The 26,638-nt window shown below is 51.9% G+C and overlaps 1 protein-coding gene across 1 annotated transcript in view; it reads left to right on the top strand.

Annotated features, from left to right (window-relative positions):
* The first annotated feature begins 1,463 nt into the window (after positions 1 to 1,463).
* LOC132232876 (lipase maturation factor 1-like) overlaps positions 1,464 to 26,638 on the top strand; it is a 54,414-nt gene continuing 29,239 nt past the window's right edge. The window contains exons 1-2 of the mRNA XM_059692583.1: positions 1,464 to 1,628; positions 21,259 to 21,324. Coding sequence (XP_059548566.1) covers positions 1,617 to 1,628; positions 21,259 to 21,324 — 78 coding nt within the window. The 5' untranslated portion in view covers positions 1,464 to 1,616. The remainder of the gene's footprint in view (positions 1,629 to 21,258; positions 21,325 to 26,638) is intronic.

The raw sequence follows: 26,638 nt of genomic DNA, 5'->3' as shown, positions 1-26,638 counted from the left end.
TGTCTGAGGCAGAAATGATGCTCAGGCCCTAAGGTTCCTCTGGTGAGTCTCGGGGAGCACACTCCCCGACAGGCGCAGACCCCATGCCCCCCGGCCCTCCTCTCCAGGCAGCTGTGTTCCGATTTCTTTCACCTGCATCAGTTTTCCTCATTCTAGAACCTTCTATAAATGGAACCACAGAATATGTACAGAATATGTAATGCAGCGTAATATTTTATTAACAGGAACTTGTGCAATATGCAAAAAGCAGTGCATGTTCCTTTTGAAGAGCCCGGTTTACAGCCGCCTAAAGCTGTTCTGGGTTGGGTGACGCTGAGCAGCTGTCTGCACAGTGGGGCCAACTCAGTGAGTTGTTAGGACTTGGAATGCCAGCTCCTCTGCGAGAACGCGCTTTCGGGTGCACGACACTCACCCGCGTGTCTCACATGGGGCCCCGGCAGGAAGGATTCGCTAGCGCCCCTCACGTCGAACCTGTACAGCTGCTGCCATGACGGACTGAGCCCACGTGGGGCTGACGCGAGGCAGTTTCATCTGGAGCCACCGTCACCTGCTCCTGCTTCTCCCCTGACTTCCTCCCGCACCTGGGGCAGACGGGCCATGTTACCTGTGCCTGTGACTCTCTGGCTTCTTCCCTCACTTGGGGAAGACGGGCTGTGTCACCTTTACTTGTCCTGTGTCTCCTTATGACATCCTCACCTAGTGCAGGAGGAGGCCATGTCATCTGTACCTATCCTGTGTCTCTGGCTTCCTTCCTCACCTGGGACAGATGAGGGCCACGTCACCTGCATCTCTGACTCCCTGTGGCTTCTTCTCTCACCTGGGGCAGACAGAGGCTGTCACCTGTATCTGTCCCATGTCTTCCTTTGACTTTCTGTCTCACCTGGGGTAGACAGGCATTATGTCATCTATACCTGTCTTATGTCTCCCTGAAACTTACTCCCTCACCTGGGGCAGACAGGGGCCATGTCACCTGTACCTGTGACTCCCCTGGCTTTCTCCCTCACCTGGGCCAGATGGGACTATGTCACTTCCACCTGTCTTGTGTCTCCCCTGATTTCCTCCCTCACCTGGGGCAGACAGGGACCTGAGTCAGCTTTGGCCTCCTCGGTGCACATTGTCCATCCTGGTGAATGCTCCTCGGGGAAGAATGCATCGAGTCATGACTGCAAATGCAAGCCTATGAATGGAAGAGCCTCTCCAGCCCCCGTTGGCAGTGTGTGCCCAGCATGAGGCCGTGTCGCATTTGCAGTGCCCTGAGGACAGGAGGCAGTGGTCTGAATGCAGGGGCGTGGCTCGGGCGCTGGGGCACAGGCCACAAGCTGCCACCGAGGTGCTTCTTGGCTGTGGGCTGGCGCGCTCCTCGGCCATCCATCCATCCTGTGTTCAGGACTGTTAGGTTAAACAATGGGGTGGGACTGTTTCTGTAGAGCATGTTCCCCTGTGGCTAACATGGCCCTTTGTTCTCACTGTCACCGTCAGGATGGGAGTCCCAGCTTCTGGAAACGGGGTTCCTGGGGATTTTCCTGTGCCCTCTTTGGACTCTGTCTCGACTGCCCAGGAAGACCCCCACGTCCCGGATCGTTCTGTGGGGCTTTCGGTGGCTGATTTTCAGAATCATGCTCGGAGCAGTAAGTAGAACTCTTATTTGTAATATTTGGGGGGAATGTACTGTCCTCCCGTCGGTCGGGCTGGGCCAGCTGGGCCCCTTCTCCCTCTTTCTGTGATGTCCGGTGCCTATCACTGAGCCCCGGGAACTCCACTGGCTTCCCTGGTCCTTCACACGACCGCTTTCTGTGCACAACGACCGCGCTCAGTCCGTTTCACAGACTCGTGGGGTACGGCCTCTCAGTGCTTCTTTCTCACCAGCCTTCCCGAGTTCTCTGGAACGTCCGAAACATTTCCCATCACTTTAAATCAGTCAGAAGGGCACCCGGTCACCTGAATCCTCAACCGGAGACAGCCACGCTGGCTCCCCTCTGCCTCTGCCTGGCGTTCTTTGCTTTTGGACGCCGCGCTCACGGATTGGGGGTGGGAGGGGTCCCGCTGTTCTCTCCTCCAGCGCGGCCATTGGGCATTGGTGTTCTCTGTGCTGTGCTCAGCCGGCTGCGCGCCTGTGTTCACCTCCTACTCTCCCCTGCTCCACCCTGGAAACTAGAGTTCCTTAGCTTCCACCGTCTGCAGAGCCTCTCAGAGTGCATGTCCCACTTTTCACTTCACCAGCAGTTGCCCTGAAGTTTTTGAGAAACATTATCTGAGCCTTAAAATGAGGAGCGCCGTGGTTCCTTCTGACTTCCAGCTGTAGGCAAGAGAATTTGGCAGTTTTCCCTTCTTTTTCACTCTCTCTTCTATTAAGTAAGTAAGGTCTTCATTTTTTATTAAAACATTATAAAATACTAAATTCTCTTACATTGGAAACCTTGCCCTGCAGATATGCTAAGTGTGTGTTGGCTTTAAGTTTTTCCTTGGGGGACAGTCACAAACGTGCAGAACTGTTGGGGGATGGGGCAGACAACTTGCTCCTGACCCACTGAGCACAGGCTGCTCCATCCATAGGGACCGCCTCGCTATGTCCCCTCTGGTCCCGACGGTCCTCAGTCTCCCCGCTCTGTGACTCAACACTGCACTGTCCAATGTGCCCCTGACCAGCCTGAGGTGGGCATCCCTGCCAGGAGGCCCTGCACACCCCTCCTTGGGGCAGCACCCATCTGTCCCCTCACTGACTCCAGTGGGCCCAGCTGGTCCTCTCAGTGTCACTTTTTCCCACAGTGTAATTGGTAAGCATTTTGTGGTGAGGCCTCTAAAATTATGTGCTGCCCCATTTCTCAGCAAATGTTCCGTTTCCTGGTATACTTTTGCTGCGAGCCCGCACTCCCGTGTGCCCTGTGTTCAGCGCAGCCCTTTTACCTCACTGGGGCTGTCGCTCTGTGATGCCCTCATTCCCTGTATCTATTTTGTGCTCCGTTGCCCTCAAATCCTGACCAGTTGTTTCATGCCCTCAAGTCGGCTCCGACTCCTGGTGACCCTGTGAATGAGTGATGGCCACAGTGTCCTGTCCTCAACAGCCCTGCTCAGCTCCTGTAGACTCATACCCCTGGCTTCGTCCGTGGAGTCAGTCTACTCACATTCGGTCTTCCTCTTTCCCTGCTGCCTTCCATTCCCCGGCGTTACTGTCTTTCCAAAGAACCCTGCCTCCTCAGGATACCCTGCAAAGTAGGACAGCTTCAGTTGTGTCATTTTTGCCACCAACAAGGTTTCAGGCTTCATTTGCTCGAGGATCCCCCTGTTCATCTTTCTGCTGGTCTAGGGCAGCGGTCGCCAACCTTTCAGACCTCCCAGACCACCAGCTGGCGACCGCTGCTCCAGAGGTTTTCTATAAACCAGCGGTCACCAACCTTTAGGACCTCGTGGACCACCAGTTGCGACCACTGGTCTAGGATGTCCATAAAGCTCCCCTCCAACACCATAGTTCAAATGAGCCAGTCTTTCCTACCAGTCTCTTCACTGTCAGCTTCCACGTCCGTACACAGCAACTGACCAACGCTAGCTCTTAACTAGCACCGACTGACATCGGCTCTGTGAAGGGACAACGTGCCAGTCATTGAGCGGGACCAGAGTCCTAAAGGCACACACCTCCCAGTTCTTTCTGTTACTATCAAGAGCCCACTCGCACACGCTTCAGATCCCCTCTTCGATAGCTTTCCTCATAGCACCACGGCCGGCCGTCTATGGTTTGGTTAACTGTGGCCGGGGCCCCCGGGGCACTGGAAGCAGCTGGATGCCAGGTGGGCAAGCTCCACCTGGGGCAGCAGGCCTGGGGCCAGGGCCCGTGTGACTGGTCACATCCACTTGGGTGCTGAGCAGGCCCCCGGGGCTGTGGCAGGGCCGGTTGTAGAAGCCTGGAGCACCCTTTAGGAGCAGGCATGGTTGGCAATGTTCCTGACCTGGGTCAATGTGAGTAGCTACAGATACTGGGAGACGCCATGCGCCTAGATTCCGCACAATCCAGTTATGATGCTTTCTCTAAATTTACTTTCCCGTTTAATTAGAAAGATAGTCATCTTCTTTTTTTAAAATATATTTTATTGATATTTTATAGTAAGTAAGGGAGAGGGATAGAGAGTTAGAAACATCGACGAGAGAGAAACATCGATCAGCTCCCTCCTGCACATCCGCTACTGGGGATGTGCCTGCAACCAAGGTACATGCCCTTGACCGGAATCGAACCTGGGACCCTTCAGTCCACAGGCCGACGCTCTATCCACTGAGCCAAACTGGTTAGGGCAAGATAGTCATTTTCATGGTTCCTTTGGATGGAACATTGAAATTATTAGTTGTCTATGGTTCCTTGTCCATTTAAGACTTGATTTTGGATTCTCTCCTTGGCTGGCATAAAGTACAGAAAATGTACGAAATGTGCCCTGGCCAGGTGGCTCAGATGATTGGAGCATTGTCCTGTGCATCAAAAGGTTTCGGGTTTAATTCCTGGTCCTAGGTTTCAGGTTTAATCTCCAGCTGGGACTTGTACAAGAGGCAACCGATCGATATTTTTCTCTCTTTCTCTCCCTTCCTTTCTCTAAAATCAATAAAAACATATCCTTAGGTGAGGATTAATTTTTTTTAAATGTACGAAATGTTTCAAGGACTTTATTGGGACCCATGGAATGACAGCTTCAATAGGTGGGACACATAAAGCAAGAGGCCCCCAGAGCAGGGCCAGCCCGGGCGTGGAAGCTCTGGGTGGCGGGCCTGTCAGGCTGCTTTGTGTGTGGTGTGTGATGCCGAGAGTTGAACAAATCCCACCATGCCTGGCAGAGTGCAGTGGATCATTAGCACATCCTAAAGCACCTTTTATGGCATTTGATTGACTGTTAGCGCCAGCTGGGTGAGAAATTATCAGGTGCACTAAAAGGTATAATTACTTGATTTAGTCTGTATGTTGGATATTATTAATCTTCCTTCAGTAGCAAGCAGAAAATAGAGTTGACTTGACAAAAAAGAGTGCCAGCAGCAAAATGTCCATCCCTCTGTGAGGTGGAGAAACCACAGCAGACCTGGTGACACTAAAATGACTGAATGAAGCCCCTGTTGACCCCCTGACCTGCTACTGGGTCAGAACCAGTGCCAAGAATTGGCTTAGAGGTAACTGTTCTGAACACTCAGAAACCACTGTGCTCTTTGTCAGCTGGCAGTGGTTCAAATGCCCTGAAAGACGGAAAGGCTTGTGTAGAGCTCAGTCTCAGAGGGAACCCCAAAGCCGTGTAGGTAAAAGCGCTGAGCAGAAGGAGAGGAAACCGCATGGCCTCTGTGCCCACAGAAGGCCCCCTCTTCCCGGGAGCCTGAGATGGGATCAGCATGGCTCCTGCCTTAAGGCTTCTGTGTACTGAGCCCTTATGCCCCCTGCAAGCTGGGGAGGGGGCTAGGGAGTATTGGTGGAGAGATGGCCCAGGCTACCTGCTCTCTGTGAGCACCTGGACCCGGACACACTGCGTGATGCAGCTGTTTTCATGTCGGACAACAGACAGTGTGGGACGGGGTTCCAGAGGGAGACGCATGAGGTGAGCCCCTTGACAACCTGGCTCTCTGTGGGGAGTCAGGAGGGAGGCAGGTAGAGGAGGAAGACCCAAGGAGGAAGGGGCAGGCAGAGGGGGGACCTTGTCCACTGCTGGGAGCGGAGGAGGGTGGGAGGCAGGAGGGCTTTCCTCGGCCCGAGTCCTTTTGGAATTCCAGGGCAGGGTACAGAGGAGAGGAGTCTGTGCACCGAAGGAGCCCCAAGGGCACAGCATCGCTTCCGTTGCAGCCTCACAAAAAGGCACTGCTCTGATCTCATCACAAGGACGCATCAGACAGACCCCACCGGAGGGTGCTCCTCGAAATCACCAACCAGGGTTTTCCAGTATCAGGATCATGGGCTGCAATTAAAGCCTGAGGCATTGTCAGACTCAGAGGACGTGATAGTTAATGTGGCCCCTGGATTGTCCCTGGTACCGGAGGACATTAATGGGAAAACTGGTGAAATCCAAGCAAGGTTGGTAGTGAATAGTATTGAATTAATAGCAACAGGTATACAGGAACTCCAGACGATTTTTACAGCTTTTCTGAAGTCAAAGAATTTTTCAAAATAAAAAGTTAAAGAGAAATAGTATGAACAACTTTATGCACATAGAGCAAGTGATTCAAGGAAATGGTTAAATTCCTTCAAAGACATAGGTTAGCAACACTAACAGAGGAAGAGACGGGAATGTGAGTATTTCTATAAATAGAGATCATGAACACAGACAGACCAAAAGCACCTTCCCATTGAGAAAACTCCAGGCCCAGAAGCCTTTTCTGATGAGTTCTATAAAATACTTAAGGAAGAAACTATATGAATCCTATACACATTCAGAAAGCAGAGGAGAGGGAACCCTTCCCCATTCATTTTTCTGAGGCTGGCAAAGACAAGGTCATGTCAAGAAAAGGAAATTACCAAGCAGATTTTTCAAGAGCAGACATGAAATTCTTAAGGAATTATTAGTAAACTAGAGGCCCAGTGCACAAATTTTGTGCACTGAGGTGGGGGAGGTATCCCTCAGCCCAGCCTCCGAGGAGCAGGCCTAAGCCAGCAGTCGGGCATCCTTAGCGCTGCTGCGGAGGTGGGAGAGGCTCCCGCCACCACCACTGCACTCGCCAGCCGTGAACCCGGCTTCTAGCTGAGCAGCGCTCCCCCTGTGGGAACACACTGGCCACCTGGGGGCAGCTCCTGCACTGAGTGTCTACCCCCTGGTGGTAAGTGCATGTCATAGCAACCGGTCGTTCTGCTGTTCAGTCAATTTGCATATTAGCCTTCTACTCTATAGGATGAGTCCAGCAGTACATGTAAAGTATAATGCATCCATACCCTGCTGGGATTTTTCCCAGAACACAATATTGGCTGGACATGAATAAATTTATGTAATTCATTAAATACCAGATCAAGAGAGAAAGATATAAAATGATATGACCATCTGCCCTGACCAATGTGGCTCAGTTGGTTGAACATTGTGCTGTGCACAGAAGGGTTTCTGGTTCAATTTCTGGTCAGGGCACATGCCCAGGTTACAGATTCATTTCCCAGTTGGGGTTGTGAAGAAGTCAACCAATCAATATTTCTCTATCACATCAATGTTTCTCTCTCTCCTCTCTTCCCTCTCCCTTTCTCTCTTTAAAATCAATAAAAAATAGTTTTTAAAGGCTATGATCATCTCAATGTGAGGAAAGTAGTAGAAAAAATTAAACAATTTTTTAAAAACCTCAGCAAACTAGGAGTAGAAGGAAACATCCTCAACCCAATAAAAGATAAGTATATAAACTACCTACAGCTAATAATGTACTTAATGGTGAAAGACTAAATGTTTTTCCCATAAGATTGGGAACAAGGCAGGGTTGTCCACTGTCATCACATCTATTTGACCGTGAAGATCTTAACTTGTGTAATAAAGCCAGAAAAATGAATAAAATTCCTGAAGAGTGGAATGGAAGACATAAAATCATCTATATTCATTGATGAAAAGTTCATATATATGGAAGATCATAAGGGTCCTTAGAACCAGTGAGTGAATTTAACTTGAGTGCAAGATTCATGGGCAGTATACAGAATAATATTCCTATATTCTAGCAAAATTTTGAAATTATAAAATCTATAATAATAAAAGCACAATATGCTAATTAGACTGGACATCCTTCCAGATGTCCTTCCAGACGACATTCCAGACGAAGCTGGGCCTGCAGGGGAAGCCTGGGTCCCGGGTGCCAGAGGGAAGCTGGTGCCAGCAGCTGGGGGAAGGAAGGCCTACTTGCACAAATTTCATACATCGGGCCTCTAGTATATTAATAACAACATCCCAAACTATAAACTACTTAGGAAGTTTTAACGGAAGTACAACTCTTAGACCTGGAAAGCTACCAAACATTGCTGAGAGAAATTAAAGAAACTTAGGCCATGTTTGTGAATCAAAAGTCTCATTGATGAACTGCCAAGAACCTAGAATAGCCAGAACAATCTATAATAATAAAAGCATAATATGCTAATTAGACTGGACATCCTTCCGGATGAAGCTGGGGCTGCAAGGGAAGCCTGGGCCCCGGATGCTGGAGGGAAGCCAGTGCTGGCAGCCGGGGGAAGGAAGGTCTACTCTTGCACAAATTTCGTGCATCGGGCATCTAGTTTTGAATAAGAGGTTGTTCAAGACTTCCCAGAAGACGTAGTCATCAAGACAATGTGATATAGGCACAAGATGGTAACTTTGAATGAAGTAGGTTAGATAGTCTAGAAATAGTGCCACATTGAAATCACAGTCAAATGACTTTTGGACGAGGCACAAAGTCAATCTAACCGAGAAAGGAAAGTCTTTTTAACAAATGGTGCTGGGATGCCTGGATATATACATAGGGTGAAACAAACCCCAACCCTTTTATCACAACAGACACAAAATTAGTTTGAGATGGACTGTAAAAATAAAACTTAAAATTATAGCACTTCTTGAAGATAACATAAAATAATATTTTTGCAGTCTTGGGATAGGCAAAAATTTCTTGCAGCGCAATGTAAGAACATTAACCATAAAAGAAAAAAATGGATAAATTGGACTTCATCGACATTAAAATCTTCTGTTCTTCAAAAGACAGCTTGATAATGGCAAGTGATAGATTGGGAGAAAATATTCAAAATACCATTATACCTAAGAACCTCCACCGGGCTATGTAAAGAACCAAAAAATCAACAACAAACACCTCAATAATAAAGACAATTCAATACTTCACAAAGGAAGACGTACAAATGGCTATTATAAGCACTTGAAAAAATGGCTCAGCTTTATTGGCTGTTAGGGAGATGCTAGTAAATCTACAATGAGATACCATTGCATGCCCACAAGAATAGCTAAAAGTAAAGATGGACAAAAGCAAATATTGGAATGTGCTTTCGTTTGCTGAGGCTGCTCTCACAAAATACCACAGACTGGGAGGCAAGTGCCTCTGGGATTCGGGGTGGGGATTGACTGGGGTTGCGGGGCATGTGGGAACTTTCGGGGTGATGAGGAAGTCCTGTGTGCTGATGGGATGAGGGCCCTACAGGCATGCGCATCCACAGAGCTCCTCGGCCACACGCTTCAGGGCAGGACAGATTACTTTTGAAACCTGGCAAGAGGTCAGCAGCTTCAGGGGAGATGACCCAGAGACATCTCTTTGTGGGCAGGACTGGAGAGCAGCAGACCCCAGCGAGCCAGCTTTTCCTCTGTGTTCCTCCCTGGAGCAGCAGATAAAAGCCATGTGCCTTCAAGTCCTGGAAGACCATCCACCTCGCCAGAGGCCACTCAAAGCAGGCCCAGGGGGCGCAGCTTCCTGCCTGGCTCCCTGTGCCGACTGGGGGCCTGGGCTGGGAAGTGGGGGGCGGGGGTGGGTGGGGCGGGGATATGTCCTGTTTCCTCTCTACTCGTTTTGGTGCCCACTGATGTGTAAGTGACGTGATGGCCCCACACTGTCACCACATGGAGGCAAGGCGGTTGGTTACCCACTGTTGACATGATTGGATTGAAGCTGGAGTTCAAGCAACATAGGCTCCAGGCAGCCTCAGTTGGGGCTCCATGAGTTTGCATCCTGAAGCCAGGTGTGGGCAGCATGGAGCCACCGCCCCTCACCTGAGGAGGTGGAGCCGTCTTGTCTCCCTGTCCTCCTACCTCAAGTTGCTGGGCGGGCAGCGCGGAGTGGCTGTGGGCCCGGGTGACCCCACCCAGCTTCCTTCCTCAGAGCAAAGTCACAGTCTGCTCAGGACTCACATCTGTGCCTTTCCTCTGGAACGGGGCAGACGCACACTAGATGACTTTCTGGGAGCGCTCAGATCATTTCTCCGATTTGGGGCTCAATTTTCTGTTCTGAATGCATAGGTTTCAGTCATATTAGAGTGGAGAACTCTCACTTACAGACATGGGAAATGGTGTGAGTGTCTGAAGCACTGTGTTTAAGGCAGTAGGTTGCCTTTATGCTTAAAAAAAAGTTTTCACTTTTTCCTCAATCTCAATTTTTGTCAAGACAGAATATATGTGTGTGTAACTGAGTTCATTCCGGCCAAAGTTTTTACCCGGAGCACGTCAGAAACCCGTCGCCGAAGCCTGGAGCCCCGTGCTCCTGACCCTGCGCTTCTAGGCGGAGCAGACAATGGCTTTTCCACACAGGGCTTTGGAGCCGGAGCTGTCCTTGATTATGTCACTCTGTCACAGGCTGATGAACTGTGTGTGCTGAGGGTTTAGAGCTCTCAATTGCTAAAATTCTGGGAATTGAGCCAGTGCCCTTGTTGCTGGGAATTCTCAGACCTGGATAGTACCAAGGGGAGGCCATGCGGTTTCAGTTTGACCCCCACCCCCACCCCCAGAATTGAGAAACCGAAGCCCACTCTCTTCTGCACCTCCCTCTTTCCAGCTCTCCGCCCCCTCTGCCTGGCCTCTGTCTGGGGCATGTGTACAGGGCTGTCGGGTTTGGCGGCAGCAGATGTGCAGGGCTCTTTGCTGCCATCTCTCTCCTCCTGTAGGAACCTGCTTTGGCGTGAGCATTACCTTACAGAGAACGTGCAAACCTGAACAATGGCAAGTGAAAAAATACTTTTGGCTCTTCAGAGTTGTGGGAATAAGGACAGTAGGTGTGGGGAACCTGATTGCTGATGAATCCCACTTCTGGGGATGCGCCTTCTAGCACAGTGGCTCCTGCTCGCACTCAGTGTGCCAGCATGGCTTTGTTTCCTGCGCTCTCTACAGTTCTTCCAACATCTTGTTCCACATTCCTCCTGATAGTACATTACTTTTATTATTGTTTGAAGACCTTTTAAGAGTTAAGTACTTAGTACCCTCAACTCTTATTGAGCAAAATCACAGCTAAAATTAGCAGGTTTTGTTTTGTTTTTATTTTTTTAATATGTCTTTATTGATTTCAGAGAGGAAGGAAGAGGGAGACAGCTAGAAACATCAATGATGAGAGACTCATTGATTGGCTGCCTCCTGCACACCCCACACTGGGGATGGAGCCCGCAACCCGGGCATTTGCCCTGACCGGTAATCGAACCATGACCTCCTGGTTCATAGGTCGATGCTCAACCACTGAGCCACATTGTCTGGGCTAAAATTAGTAGTTTTCATTCAAGTTGCATATTTGCTATGCTGGAGCAGGTCATTTTTATATGGCGGAAGTGGAGGAATACAACCGTTGACATAAGTAATGTTTAAACCTGCAGAGAATTTCTCTAAGAGTTTATTTGAGCCTAGCTGATGACCTATGCCAGGGAGCAAGATCTCAGATGCTCCAGTTTCTCAGTCCCTGTATGCATTTGAAATTTGGGAGGATGGCATGAGGGTGGGAGGAAGCAGGTGGGATTGAATTACAGGACAGTTAAAGAGATTAGGTGCTCGTTTGAAGGTGGTTATATTCACTTCAAAGGTGTGTTAACCTAGAAACACAAACAATGGGCAGCGCTTGCTTAAGTCTGAGACAAACCTTTCACTAAAAGTTATATGCCTGGGACTTGACTGCCCACTATGATTTGCTCGGTTAAGAATTTATGATCAGATCACCCTGTGAGGTTACTTTCCATAGAACCCCTTTTTCGTCCACACAGTATGAAAGGAGGAACAGAGGGTCAGGACCTGGTGAACTCGGGCATGAACAAGAGCCTCTGACGCCTCTCAGAAGCTGACGTGAGGATTAGCGTTCCTGTCTGTACATTTCGGTGACCCCCAAATAACCTACAGGCTGCAGAAAGCAGTGACAAGATGCACTTTCCATGTGGCTTCAAGTCCTTAGTCATTTATCAGCAGGGGCTTGACTGCTAAACACCTGTGCTGCTCGCGGCTCTGTGTCACACCTGGCTGCAGCACCCACAGGGGGGCCTTCTGAAGCTCCTTGTGTGCAGACTGTCCTACTGTCTTGTTAACACAAGAAAAAAAAAGCCATATCTGAAATGCAGAAAACACGGGCCCAGAGGACCTATAGTTTTCAGGTCAGAATTCAGCAGAGCCGGGAGCCGCAGCCAGGCTGTGATTGAAGGGCACCGTGAGAAAACACTTTCCTCAAATAACTGGTAATTGCGTCCGAGATCCTGCCAGAAAGAGTCACCTGGGATATTATGAAAGCTTTGGGCCAATAAATTCAACGATTTAGATGAAATGGACAAATGCAGCTCACCAAAACGGAGGCAAAAGGAAACAGGAAATCTAAGCGGCTCCAAACCTGTGAAATAAATTGAATTTGTAATCAAAAACCATTCCAGAAAGAAAAGTGCAGGCCCAGATGGCTTCACCAGTGGAATCTATCAAATGCTTGAGGAGGAAATAATAGCAATCCTACACGCAGACGCTTTTGGAAAATAGCAGAGGAGGGAACACTTCCCAAGTTGTTTTATGTGACCAGCGGAACTATGATACCAAAAGCTGATGAGGATATCAGCAAAAGGGAAGTAGAGACTGCTATCCCTCATGATCAAAGGCACAGAAACCCTCTGCAAAATATCAGCAAATCAGATCCGGCAATATCAAAAGGCATGCTCCATCTCAGGAGTGTGAGGTGGTTTTAACATTTGAAAGCCAATTAATGCAATTCACTATAGTAACAGAATATAGATGAAGAAGTATCTGATCATCTCAAATGCAATAAAAAGCACATGATACAATTCAGCACCCACTCATGACAGAACGTCCTCAGCCTGCCAAAGGCCTCTGTGACGCCTCAGCTCACACGGCTCTTCACGGTGAGGAGGAAGCTTTCACGTGCGGTTAGAAACCAGGCCCGGGCGTCTGGTCCTCATTCTGCTCTCAGCACTCTCCTGGAAGTCTCAGTGCAATCAGACAAGAAAAAGAAACGAAACTGTTACTCATAGGTATGATTGTGTATGTGGAATATCCAGGGGAATCTAAAAGGCAGGTACTAAAATGAATACATGAATTTCACAAGGTTGCAGGATAAAGGTCAATGAGAAAATAACTGTATTATACCATTAAGAAATCATTAGAAAATGAAACTGAGGATATAAAAACACTGAGAATACTGTCTACAGTTGCATCAAAAGCCCCCAAGTACCCCCATAATAAATCTGATTAAGGAGGTCCAAGACGTGTACACTAAAGCTGCAAAACACTGCTGATAGGAATTTAAAAGACCTACATAAATGAAGAGATGTACCATGATCGTGGGTCAGAAGACTCACTGTTGTTAACATGTCTATTTTGCCCAAATTTATATGTAGACTCAAGGCAATTTCTATCAAACTCCCAGGGGGCCTTTTGGAGAAATTGACACGCCAATTGTAAAATTTACATGGAAATACAGAGAATCTTGAGAAAGAAGAACAAAGTTGGAGGACTTACACTTCCTGATTTTATAGCTTAATTTAAAACTGAAGTATTTGGCATTGATCTAAGCTGAAAAATCAGATCAGCAGAAGAGAATAGTCCAGAAACAGACCCAGTCTCTATTGTTGATTGATATTAAAGTATCAAATCCATGGGTAAAGAAAAGACATTTTTTAATAAATAATGTTAAAATCATTATAGAAAAATAAAATGAGCTTTGACTGCAATTTCATTTATACTAAACTCTAGTTTGAAAGATATCATGGACCTAAATATAAAAGCAAAACCTTAAAGTTCATAGAAGAAATCATAAAGAGTATCTCTCAGAAACACTTTCACAAAGATACAGTCACTTGATTTTCAACCAAGACACTAAGTCAAAACAGTGAGGCAAGGGAAGTTTTTTGTGTTTTTTTTTTTACAAACGTGAACGCCAGAATTATAACCGTTTTCAAAGATAACATAGTTACTTTGAGGTTGACCAAAAATTCTTGGACAGGGCACAAAACAGTACTAAGCATTAAAGAAAAAAAAATATCGATATTAAAATTTTCCATAATCAAAATACACCATTAAGAAAATGAATAGGCAAGCCAGAGACTGGGAAAAGCATTAGCAGTGCATAGGTCTAACCAAAAACATACAAATCACAGTAACAGGACATAGGACCTGAACATACTTCACAAATGAAGATATAAGAAAGGAGACATGTGCATGAAAAGCTCTGAGACGGCATTTAACCCCCGAGGGATCATATCTGAAACACTGTCAGCGCCCCATGCTGGTGAGGTGCAGGCGACTGGAATTCCTAGTGGGTTGCATCGCTAATCTACACTAATAAAAGAGAAAAATGGTAATTGGCGTACGATGATACCCTTTTCATTGGCTAATCAGGGCTATATGCAAATGAACTGCCAACTATGATTGGCAGTTAACTGCCAACAAGATGGCGGTTAATTTGCATATGTAGGCACAATGCAGGGAGGCGAAAGGGAAAGCAGGAAGAAGCCCCCTGCCACTGACAGTGATCGGAAACCCAGGGGGGAGCTAAGAGCTGGGGGGCAGGGCAAAGGCGGCCCTGGGGCCACCTTTGCCCTGCCCCCCAGCCATGATCGGAGAATCAGGTGCCTTTTCCGCCCTGGCCAGTGATAGCAGGAAGTAGGGGTGGAGCCAGCGATGGGAGCTGGGCACGGTCGAAGCTGGCAGTCCCGGGAGCTAGGGGTCCCTTGCCTGGGCCTAAAGCGGAGCCCACGATCACGGGGCCGCTGCAGCTGCGGGTCCCCGCTGCCTGAGCCGACGCCTCAGCCAGAGGCGTTAGGCCTGGGCAGGGGCGGAGCCTGCAACCGCGGGGAGCTGGGGGTCCCCTGCCCAGGCCTGACACCTCTGCCGGAGGCCTCAGGCCTGGTCAAGGGGCCGATCCGGTGATTGGTGATCGGAGGGCGATGAGGGTCAACTCCTCTGGCCAAGGCATCAGGCCTGGGTGGGGGGTGGAGCCGGGGATTGGGGGGATATGATGGTCCCCTTGCCCAGGCCTGAAGCCTGGGTCAGAGGCGTCAGGCTTGGGCGGGGGGTGGAGCAAGCGATCAGAGGGAGATGGGGGTCCTCTGCCCAGGCATGATTCCTGGGCCAGAGGCCTCAGGCCTGGGCGGGGGCCAGAGCCAGTGATCGGGGGGAGATGGAGGTCCCCTGTCCAAGCCTGACACCTCTGGCGGAGGCGTCAGGCCTGGGCAAGGGGCCGATCAGGTGATCAGAGGGTGATGGGGGTCTACGCCTCTGGCCGAGGCATCAGGCCTGGGCAAGGGGCAGAGCCAGCAATCGGAGGGGGCTGGGGGCAGAACCAGTGATGGGGGGAAATGAGGGTCCCCTGCCCAGGCCTGACACCTCTGTCAGAGGCGTCAGGCCTGGGCAAGGGGCCGATCCTGCGATTGGAGGGTGATGGGGGTCAACGCCTGAGGGCTCCCAGTATGTGAGAGGGGGCAGGCTGGGCTGAGGGACACTCCCCGCCCCCACACCCAGTGCACGAATTTCGTGCACCGGGCCCCTAGTGGGGTATAAGATGGCACAACCACCTTGAAGAACAGTTGGCAGTGTCCTACAGGGTGACACTGTGCCTGCTCTGTGAGCCAGTCTTCCACTACTGGGAATTTGCCTGAGAGAAGTGAAGACCGATGTCCACACAGAGGCCGCATACATCCACGGCAACCTCAGTCATAACTGCCAGACCTGGGAAGCAAGCACACGTCCCCTGGCCGGATGGGGACACTGCGATGCACTCACCCCAGGGACGACACTCAGCTGCAGAAGGGAATCCAGTCCTGATGCAGCAACACACACATGAACCCCAAAGCATGCGCAGCATGACCCACCCGCACCCAGAGCCAGAGCGCCTGACGCCCGAGTCGGTCTGTGTGAGAGCCCAGAGCCAGGCAGAGCAGGGCCTGGCTGCACAGCTTTCAGGCGAGTGGGGCGTGGGATTGCCAGGAGAGGCGTCCCAGGGACTGTTCTATGGGATGGAAACCTGTGTCCCGTTTAAGATACTAGATATCTGATTACACACGGTGGCCAGACACATAGAACTGAACACTTAAAGATTGGTATGTATCCTTTCATGTAAATTGGAGGTCAGCCCTCAGACTTAATCATGAGTTTGCTTTTCACATATAATGATCACTGGTGAGATGCAGCCCATAAACTCTACACACCGTGGGGATAATGCGGGAGCTAGCCATTGCTAATGTTGGGAGAGCCTTGCGGTCACCTCAGCCCTTGGGCACCTCAGCACCAGAGAGCGGGCAGCTGTGCAGACCGCTGACATTCTCTTCATGGGAGCAGTGTTGGAGTGCAATCAGGAGTCAGCCCTGCGCAGGTTTTGGCTGGGGCTGGGGGAGGCTCTGATACCTGCTGGCAGAGTGGCGGTGAGTGCACGCTCGTCCGTGTCTGCTTCGGGCTTCGCTGCTCGCTGCTGCAGAGTCCAAGCCACACCTGGGTCTCAGGCTGGCCACCGGCCCCGCGTCCCCCACCCTGAGGTTCAGGCCTCTGTCTGATGAGAAGGATGTTCTCGGGCTGAGAGGAGGCTCCAACGCAGAAGTTCAGCGAGTTTGCACTTGGATCTCTGCTCTTACCCATGGAGGCCCCGGGACTCAGAGTGACTGTTGACATGCCTCACTTGTGCGTGGCCCAGGAGGCACTGAAAGGTTAGTGAAGAAAAGCAAGGAGCTAAGTCGCTAAAGGAAAATGAGAGTTTGGAGTCAGGAGCTCTTTCTGGGAATCATGTTGCCGCCAGTGAAATCGTATTACATGTAATGAAATAAATGTCGGAATGCAGCATGCCCATGAAGACCCAATCAGCGGATGTCATTGTCATTTCCTTGGCCAGCCTGCCTGTCCTGGGATCCCCTCTCCCCAAGGAGAGCAATTACCCCAATTGGTTTTATTGCATTAGTGTGGGCAGAGCTGAAGAAAGGGGCTTTCTTCCTTCCTGCAGGAGCACCGGGAGGCCTGACCTCGGACTCCAGCCCGGGGGCAGCATGAGTATTTCTGGGAAAAATATGTCTGCAATGGTCTGGCCTATGGCCCCCAGCTACAGCCCCCGACCCCCCACTCGCACAGCCTCCCGGGCTCCTCAGCACCCTCTTTGTGCCTCTATTTCCAGCCACTTGCCTTGGAACCACCCTCAGCAGGAAGACAGCCATTCCTGGGGGTCTAGAAAGTAAGCAGGTCCTAAACGCCTCCAGAACCTATGACGTTCCTTCCACCCACGCCACGCAGCCCCACTTCCAGGTCTGTCACAGGCAGGTGCCCCACGGCAATTTTCAAAGGCTCAGCAAATGGCTGTAGAGGTTTCTCTCCCTAACCACAGGGTTCAGTCCAAGCCGTGTCCCGGACTGACTGGTACTTACCGTATGCGCAGTGCTCCGTGTGTGGCTCTAAACGGTATCATACCTTGGGGTCAGAAAGTATCAACACCATAAGACTGATGCTGGAGAGTAAAAAATGGGGCCCTTCAAATGCAAAGTGAACCTCAGATGCAGCCATCACCACATGCCTGAGACATGGGCCCCCCTCTGTCTGCTCTCAGAGCACATGGGGTACCCCCACCTACTAAAGGTACACATGGGGTCCTGTGGGCCCTCCTCAGCTCCCACAGGAGAGAAACGGCATACTACTTAGGTCAGGGCAGAACCAGGGTGCCCAGGCCCCCACTGGCCCAACTCCCAGTCACCCGTGAGTGGTGCCCCAGACACCATGCCTGCTTGTGGGAGCAATGGTCTGTCCCCCCTCCCGCCCCCCCCCCCCACACACACACACTTGTGAACCACTCGTCAGTACTCAGGGCTCCAGGGTCCTCGCAGCTTCTCCCTTGTGGGAAAGGAGCTGGCAGAGACTCTGACGATGAAAGAACGGGTATGTGTCAAAGTGAGGCACTGCAGACAGAGCTCTCCAGGGTGGTACAGGTGCCCTGATGAAAGGGGGCGCCTCCCCTCGCTCGCCACAGGCCTGCAAAGCACCCCCCCCCCCACCCCCTCACTCACCCCACCCCCCCCACCCCGGCCAGTGTGCAGGACTTGTGCAGCTTTACGGAAATATGGTGTGAGGCCCTGGAACCTCCCATTTCCCAATGGGAGTTTTGAAGATGAGTGTGCTCAGACCCTGGAGCTTCATAGAGGAGCCCATCTGCACCCCACAGGCTCCTGCCTCCCACCAGTGCCGGTAAGGCCTAGGGCAGTGATGGTGAACCTATGACATGCGTGTCAGAGGTGACACGTGTGTCAGAGGTGACACGCGAACTCATTTTTTTGGTTGATTTTTCTTTGTTAAATGGCATTTAAATATATAAAATAAATATCAAAAATATAAGTCTTTGTTTTACTACGGTTGCAAATATCAAAAAATTTCTATATGTGACACGGCACCAGAGTTAAGTTAGGGTTTTTCAAAATGCTGACACGCCGAGCTCAAAAGGTCCGCCATCTCTGGCCTCGGGCTTTCTCAGCCACTGCGGAATGTTCCAGCATCCTGGCGCTCCCCTATCCCCGAGCAGAGAGCAGGGGTCGTATGGGCAGCTGTGGGTCACTCGCCTCTCTTTGAGTCCGCCTTGTTAGTGGCCTATCTGTGCCGTTTTTTGTGGGGTTTTTTTTTCTTTCCAGAATTAATTTTGGCCTGAAAACGTCTCAAAGAAGGCTTTGTTCCTTTGACACTTATTCTGGAAGAAAAAAAATCTGTGGAAAATCTGACATCTGCATTGTAGGGAGAAGTCGGTAGATGGGGAGGAATATAATTACCTTCCGCTCCTGAAAGGATGTCTCAGATTTTTAAGTGTCTCATATCAGCTTAGAGTTTGAATGACATTTTAATTATTTTGTTTTTTTTCTTCTTCGCTGGTTTGAATCTCCAAAGATTCACCCTCAGATTCTGAAAGGATGCGGGGAGTGGGGCCGTGCTCACGGGGAGCCTCGCGTGACCGCGGCTGAGGTTTTCCACGGAACAAGGGGTGGGTTTCATCAGAAAGCAGCAGCTCTCCCACAGGCAGACGGGCTCGCTCATATCTGGGTCGTCTGTTTTCACACAACGTAACTGTGTGTGGCCAAATTCAAACGAGGTGTCTCTGGCACTTTGTGATCTAAGCAAACCCAGTTTCCAGAAAGATGTGACTCTACTTTTCAAAGTGCTGCATTCAGAAGTCTTTATCCTTGGAGCACAGCTCCACGAAGGTGCCGCAGCTGGTGGCGTTGGGCGCAGCCGGTGGCTGCGGGCCAGGCGGGCTCCGCCCCGCGAGGTGTGAGGTCCCAGCAAGGTGGCTGCGGAAGCAAAAGTGGCTCCTCCAGAACCAACTTCAGAGTTGCCTTTGGGCCTCAGTGCAGCTGGGAGCGCTGAGTACTGCAGTCCCTGTGGAGTGCACTGTAAACCCCGGTTAGGTGCTCCCAGGTGCCTCAGTCCAGCCCACGCACACCGAAGAGCTGTCATTCCGTTTCACTGTAGAAGCGTGTGGCTTCCACATGTCACTCCACGTTTTTCCTCCTTAGGGTGTTGCTGAGCTCATGCCGCCCACCAGGGGTCCCGGCCAGAGGTCTTGGCTGCTCCCCACCCCACACCTGCTCCAATCCCTCAGCCCATCCTGTGGGCTCCGCATGTCTGGAATTGGACACATCCCACGTCCGGAACAGTCATTCTGCCTTGCTGGCTGCATGGCCACCAGAGGAGCCATCAGCTCACACTCCTGTCTCTGACTCAGAGCCCTCAGCTTTCCCAAAGTCTTCCCCAGGCACAGAGGTTAGTTTTATGTGTCAGCCAGTTTTAGCCATCACTCCTAGTCATTCAGTCAAACCCTAATCTCGTTGCAGCAACAGTGTTTCACAGATGTGATTAAAGTTCACTATCAGCCCAACCGGTGTGGCTCAGTGGTTAAGCGTTGACCTATGAGTGGTTGAGGTCACGGTTGGATTCCCCGTCAAGGCACAAGCCCGGGTTGTGGGCTTGATCCCCAGTAGGGGGCATGCAGGAGGCAGCCGATCAATGATTCTCATCATTGATGTTTCTATCTCTTTCTCCCTCCCTTCCTCTCTGAAATCAATACAGAAATATTTTTTTTTAAGTTCATGATCAGCCCGACTGGTGTGGCTCAGTGATTGAGCGTCAAGTTATGAACTGGGACGTCACAGTTCGATTCCCAGTCAGGATACATGCCTGCGTTGTGGTCTCGATCCCCAGTGGGGAGCGTGCAGAAGGCAATCAATCATTGATTCTCTCTCATTATCGATGTTTCTATCTCTCTCTCCCTCTCCCTTCCTCTCTGAAATCAATAAAAATATATGTATTTTAAAGTTCATGATCATTTGACTTTAATGAGGAATACTATCCCGGACAACCTGGGTGGGTGCATGGATGGATGTGTGGGTGCATGGTGGATGGGTGGGTGCACGGTGGATGGGTGGGTGCATGGGCGGTTGGATGAAACTCAGGTAGTCATAGCTGCAGAAACCACCGACACACTAGAAAACTGAGCTGCATTAGGGTTGTTTCTTTCTTGGTGCAGTGTCGTTCTCCCCTTCTAATCCGGCTATTATGTAAGAGACAGAAATTGGAACTGAATCTCTGCATCTCAAGCAGAGTTTTTATTCCTGGTAGGGGAACAGTTGGTCTCTGACCTTCGAAGGAGTCATGTGGAGAAAGTGGGGCTGCATCTGACAGGCATGTGAGCTGACTGTCCTCCCGGTGACTGCAGACCAGCCATGATGTGGACTCCGCATGGCGTCCTGGAAGCTGCGCAGGGTTGCGGGGCAGCCAGCTGTGCCGGGGCGGCTGGCAGCGCCCGGAAGCTCGCCCACAGGCTGGTCAGCAGAGTCCCCTCTCCCTGCAGCCACTTTCCCAGGGGACCAGGCGGCGAAGCGGCTCCCTGGAGGCACCCGGGCCTGCGCACAGGCAGGGTCCTGAGTGCCTTGAGACAGCAGTGCCCATTCAAGGAGACGGGTGGAGGTTTCGTCCAGCCACCTGAGCTGCTGCATGGTGTGTCACTGTAGCAAGTGCGACGTCCCTTTGACACCCTCCTAGGCATCTATCGAAGTATAAGTAAGGTGTGTGTGTGTGTAGCTTTGCAAAGCTGTCCAGTTTTAAAGCCTCACAGTTGTATTGCTGTGATGATGCTCACAGTCTAAAAACTGAGTTTTAAAGAAAGTGCAGAAGGAAGCCGGTTATAACAAGGAAGCAGTGTTTCTTTTCCCTGTAGCAGTTGCTGACTTTTCGTCATTGAAGCCTTTGTGAAACTTCCTTTAAGTCTTACCCTCACGTCCCTTCAGGGGTACCGGCAAATGTTCCTTCAGCGCGGGCTCTTCCCCGGCGGGCTTCCCCATCCGAGGGCTCCTCGCCGTTCCGGGGAGGTGGCTCACGCTGCTCTTTCTCCTTCTTGCCTTGGCAGGGCCTGATCAAGATCCGGGGGGACCAGTGCTGGCGAGACCTCACCTGCATGGACTTCCACTACGAGGTGAGCAGCGGTGACCCGTGCTGTGATGTGATGTGATGGCGCAGACTCTGGCTCGTGTGGGAGCCCTCTCTGCTTCCCTTCTCTTGGGGCAGAGTGTCCCACTTGCTGAGGCTGGCAGAGTGGGGCGTCTGGCCACTGTGGTTCTGGGCCTGGTTGTTCATTCTGGTTTGGGGCAGCGAGTCCCTCTGCTGCTGTCCACAGCCTTCCTAGGCCCTGGGTGTCAGGCTGGGCTCCCTCCCTCCTAGAGGCTGAGCTGGCCCTTTCTGCCCTATACCGAGCTCCCAGCCTCGGTGGATGTGGGTACAGGGGTATCCCGGCTCCCCCAGGGACAGGCTCCAGTCCTGTGTTCAGATCCCCCAAGCCCCCTCTCTACCTTGGCCCAGGGCTTTGGGCAGAGTCACCGATCCCTGGACCAGGCCCTGGTCAGAGCCCCTCCAGACATCCCTGTCTCTGCTGACTGCTAGCCTGTTCGGTGGGGGGCTGGGGTCACCTTTCCTTATGAATTAATTCGAGGGCATTTGGCATTGAAGTGTCCTTCGTCGTCTCAGTAATGTTGGCTCATTCGCACACAGAGTGCATGCCTGTCAGGTGCCCGTTCTCACGTTGGGCTCGTGTTGCTTTTATTGGCAGTGAGAGCCTTGACACGCCTAGAGCACCACCCGTCAGATAGAGTGCTGTTGCCCTGTTCCCTGCTCGTTGCTTGTGGCTCAAATACAGGAGAGTGGTTTTTATCTGCTCTTCTTCTGAAAGGCGGCTTGTAGGCCATCTTATGCCTTCTGTGGCTTTCAGTCCCAAGTGTGTTCAGTCCTGGATGTCACCTCTGAGTCCTGGGGGACTGCCCCCTCACTGCTGTGCCTGTGTGTGTTAGCGATTAAGCAGCCCGGGCAGGGTCATCCTCTGTGTGCTGTATTTAAGAAGTCAGGCTTTATCTTTAGGGCCTGGAGGTCAGCCCATGTCCCACCTAACATGTCTTGGAATGTCCTCCCCTCCTGCTCAAGGACCCCTGCGGCCCACCCATGGTCCTAGATCTGCCCTTTCCAAAAGTGCCAGCAATGAAATGCTTCCGGCTTGGCAGGAGGGAGCATGGGACCCCATGGACTGGGCCACGGGCCTCCTGCTCTGTCCTGGGCCTGTCCACAGCCCCCTCAGCCACCTTGTCAACACTGGCCTGCTGTGTGTCCCCATGAAGGGCATCAGGGCACGGTAAACAGGCAGCGCCTGTCAGTCCCCAGGATGCGAATGCCCGTGCTCGCTGTGCCTGCAGCTCTCTGGCCAGGATGGAGGCAGCTCTAGGACTCCTGTGTTAGGACAATGGAAGGAGCTGTGGTGAGTGGAGGGTAGGGATGGGTGAGCGTCCCCACAGTGGCATGGAGTTGGCACACACCAGGGCCTGCCTGGGACTGGGGCAGGCAGCGGAATGTGGCCACCATAGCGCTGGCTCGTGAACTAAGTCTGGGACAGGCTGCCAGCAGGCATGGCATTGGTGTGTGTGAGGCCAGGGCCGCTTGGAATCGACGCTCTAGGACAGGCTAAGTTGAGGCTCATCGGGAACCAGGAATGTGATGGCCGGCGATCCCCTGGGATCCAGGGCTGACCCGAGCAGCACTCCGAGGCCCTGGGAGCTCAGTGCTGCCGTCACGAGGAGTCGGGCCCGTGGCATCCAAGGCAGGCCCTTTGGAGGGACTGAACCCCGTCGCTCTCTGCAGCTGCAGAGCCTTTCCTCAGCAAAGCTTGTTTCAACACCCGCTTTGTATGGTGGATTGGAGTGAGGACACTGACTGACGTCTCCTTAGGAGCCAGGCCATGCTGTGTGCTGTCTGCAGGCCATCGATTCATCCCTTTGCATTATCTGTGCCCCTGGGACAGGATGGTGGGCCACGTGGCCTGTCCTCTGCGACCTGGACTCCTCCAGTCCCTGGCCTGGGGCAGCAGGGCCCCAGGTAGTGGTGGGGCCCGGGTGACGGAGAGAGGGCGCCTCACTCACTGTCATGGCTCCACTGGCAGAGGCCTCACAGAGGGGCCCTCTGGGGGAGTCTGCCAAGCCAGTGGGGGTCAGGAGCAGCCTGGGCAACAGGGAGGGGCTCCCAGTGTGACAAGAGCTCAGGCTTCTCTCCCCTCTCATCATTATTTCTATTTCACCTTGAACTTGGCTGTTACTAGGGATGCCCTTTTGCATGGGGCTACCACAGTGAGGCCTAGTGATGGTCAGGACATCAGGAGGACACAGAGCCGAGCCCGTGCATGTGAATTCCCCCCAGCATTCCGACCCTGCGACGAAGTGGACACTGAGCTCCGCTCACCCAGACGCAGCCAGTGAGCGGAGGGCTGGTGGGAGATGTGCCAACACCCTGCCCGCCTGCCTCTTGGGCAGAGCTCATCTCATAACGGGATTTCTGTGTGAGGCCCGAGGTCCTTGCGCTGTTTTCTACACCCTCATCAGCTGGACAAGGCGTCAGGGTCAGGGGTACACCGTCCCTGCCCCTGGTGTCTAGACACCTGAGCACTTGGCAGGAGCCTGGTGACACTTGCATCTGATGTCTTTCAGCAGCACAGGGGGCGAGATGAGCAGCATTGCCATCCGATTCATTGCTCAGGTCCAGCTGCACCCTGTTGGGTAGGACAGACCCTCCCCTGCCATGCAGCTTTGGCCCAAATGGTCCCATGTGCCTACTCAGCCCCTTGTCTTTCCATCTACTGATAACGAAGAGGTGGTTGTTGGTGAGTTCAGCCAGTCGAATCGGAAGCAACACAGAGCAGACGCCTTCGAGCGCAAACCGTCAGTCCAGCAAGAGAAAGGCAGGCAGCCTCCATGTGATGCTCCACCGCTGAGCGCAGTGCCTGCAGATCTGGTGATGGCCATGCCTGCACTCACACCAAGCCAGTGTCACTGAGCACGTCCAGGGCAGAATAACGTTCTGAAAGCCTCCATCCACAAACTGACGGGCTCTGCTCCAACACCCGTGAAACCATCCACAGGAAATGCCCACGGGCGCACCTCGGCTGTCAGACACTAAAGGAAAGGGAGAAAAACAGACACAGCTTACCTGCTAGCAGTTTTATGTCTTATCCAATTACCTTTAAAATATGCAGCATTCCCCTTGGAACAGCAAGAAAATGCTCTTAGCGGCAAGCTTGCATTTCTGTGTACCACTCTGCTCTCTAATGTCAACTGAGGGTCGTTGGTGCCAATTCCGTGCCAACAGGAACCTCCAATTTGGGGTGTGATGAAGAAGGAAACTTTGTTCAGTGTGATGCAGCAGAGCTGTGAAAGCAGCATGGTTGTGAGACCGCCCCGGGCCAGGCGCCTCTCTGGCTAGACAGCTCTGCTCCATACTGGTCTGCTTTATACTACACTGGTCTGCGCCCTCTGCTGTGGTCTGCCCCATTCGGGACCAGTCTGCTCGGGCCTGCACTGGTGTGCTCCACTCTGCACTGGAGAGACATCTTCGGTATTTTAGCTCAGCCAAGGAAACACAATTTTCCGTCTTAGGTGGAAAGGTGAATTGCACTCCCAAAGGCAGAGGGGAGCTGGCTTATATAGGCAGAAGTCCCAGCCCCTGATCCCTGATTGGTCTGCCCTCATGCAAATGAAGACTCTAAATCTTCACAGTTTGATTGGTCCAAAAGGCACTGTCCTGATTGGTCAGGATAGAGCCTCTCTGGTTGGTTGGAGCCACACAGCTATTGGAGAGGGAAAGCCTTAGTCCTATTGGTTGAAAAAAAGGGCTGGCTCAGATGACAGATACACCCTGCAGGCAGGCAATTCAGTGCAGGTTTCTCCATGAAGTGCAGTTTGCATGAGAGATCCCTACATGGAAATGGCTTGTTCTTTTTGTTTTATTTCAGCCCAGTTAGCCACCAGGAGCCCTTTTTAGTGGGTATCTTCTGTCTCAACGTCCACAATACAGATTAATCAAATTTGAATGTTTTAACTTTGGTATACTTTGATTGCACAAATGTATTCCTTAAATTCCTTTGTATTGTACATATCACTCGCATAAATAGCCTTCACCTTACAACTTGGTGATTCACAGGTCGCTGAGCTGTCAGAGGTGTCCTAACCTCACTGGGTCCCTCCGCCCACGTGGCCCCCGCCTGCAGCCCCTCTGAGTCCCTCTGTGCTTGAGCCGGTGCAGATCTTCTTTCTGTGTTTCTCCCCGACACCCAGGAATACATGAATGAGTCCAAACAAGTTTATACTTGTTTTACTCCAGAGTCCTGCATGCAGAGCTGACCTTTAGTCCAGAAATATAATTCACGTTCCACTCCTATTATTTGTAAAGTCCCACAGCCTCACAGCACATAACAGAGGCCTTTGTGTCACGGCAGATGAGTTTTGAAGCTAGCGTGTCAAGCCCACGGTAGGAACCACTGACTCACAGGCACCTCCAGGATCCATCCGGAGCCGAGCTGTTGGAGCAGAACCTTCATGTGCAACCAGACGGGAACCTTGTGACTGGGTGTGCTCCCTCCTGCCACTCCTCCAGGTGCACATGGGCGGCCCACGATGCTCACCCCTGAGGGTCCGCTGAACCCCTGCGAGTTGCTGGAGACACACTTCCTGCGACTCTGCTCTCCGGGACGTGAGTGTGAGGGCGCCTCCTGCTGGCCATTCCGGGAGAAGCTTTTCCTCTTTCTCGAGATCAGGAAGGTCACTGCCTGTCTAGGTCGTGTCTTCACATGTGACAAGGTGGGAAACGGCCTCATCCCAGGATCTCTCAGCTCAGGACGGGGCTGCTGTGGCTCCCTGGCCCTGGACACTGTTCATCCCTCCACACGCTGTGGTCATTCTCAGCACACTGACCCCGGGACGGGACAGGCGCTCCTTCCCCATGGCAGAGACCTTGGCAGCCATGCCAAGGTGCTCCTGGGGGTGAGCACTGTGGGCTGAGCCCCATGGACAGGCCCTGCTGCCCTGGCCGGCAGTGCCAGTGGGATTCTCCAGTCCCTTCCAGCACCTTCCCCACCTCCCAGACGGCCAGTTGCCCTCCTGGTAATGGGCTGCTCACTAAATGCTGACTCAACCTCTGGGTGAGCTGCAGTAAACCACCGGCGAACACTGGTCCAGCCCAGCCACCTGTGACCAGTGTGTTTCACGGTCCCCGAGCCCTGGCCACAGCCGTGAGCGGGCACAGTCGGCTGCCTTGCTGATCCCCTGCACAGCACAGCACAGCCTCCATCCCCCTGCGCTGCAGACCCGCTCCAGCACGGTGGCTTCTGTCTGCGTCTCAGGCCAGTGGGTCCTACTTTTGATTGCCACCCTGGGACCTGGGCTACCAGCTGTTTTGTACCGTAATTGGATGGGGATCACCAA

Source organism: Myotis daubentonii, chromosome 4 (genome assembly GCF_963259705.1).
Source record: "Myotis daubentonii chromosome 4, mMyoDau2.1, whole genome shotgun sequence".
Classification (NCBI taxonomy): domain Eukaryota; kingdom Metazoa; phylum Chordata; class Mammalia; order Chiroptera; family Vespertilionidae; genus Myotis; species Myotis daubentonii.
This window is presented reverse-complemented; position numbering and strand designations above follow the sequence as displayed.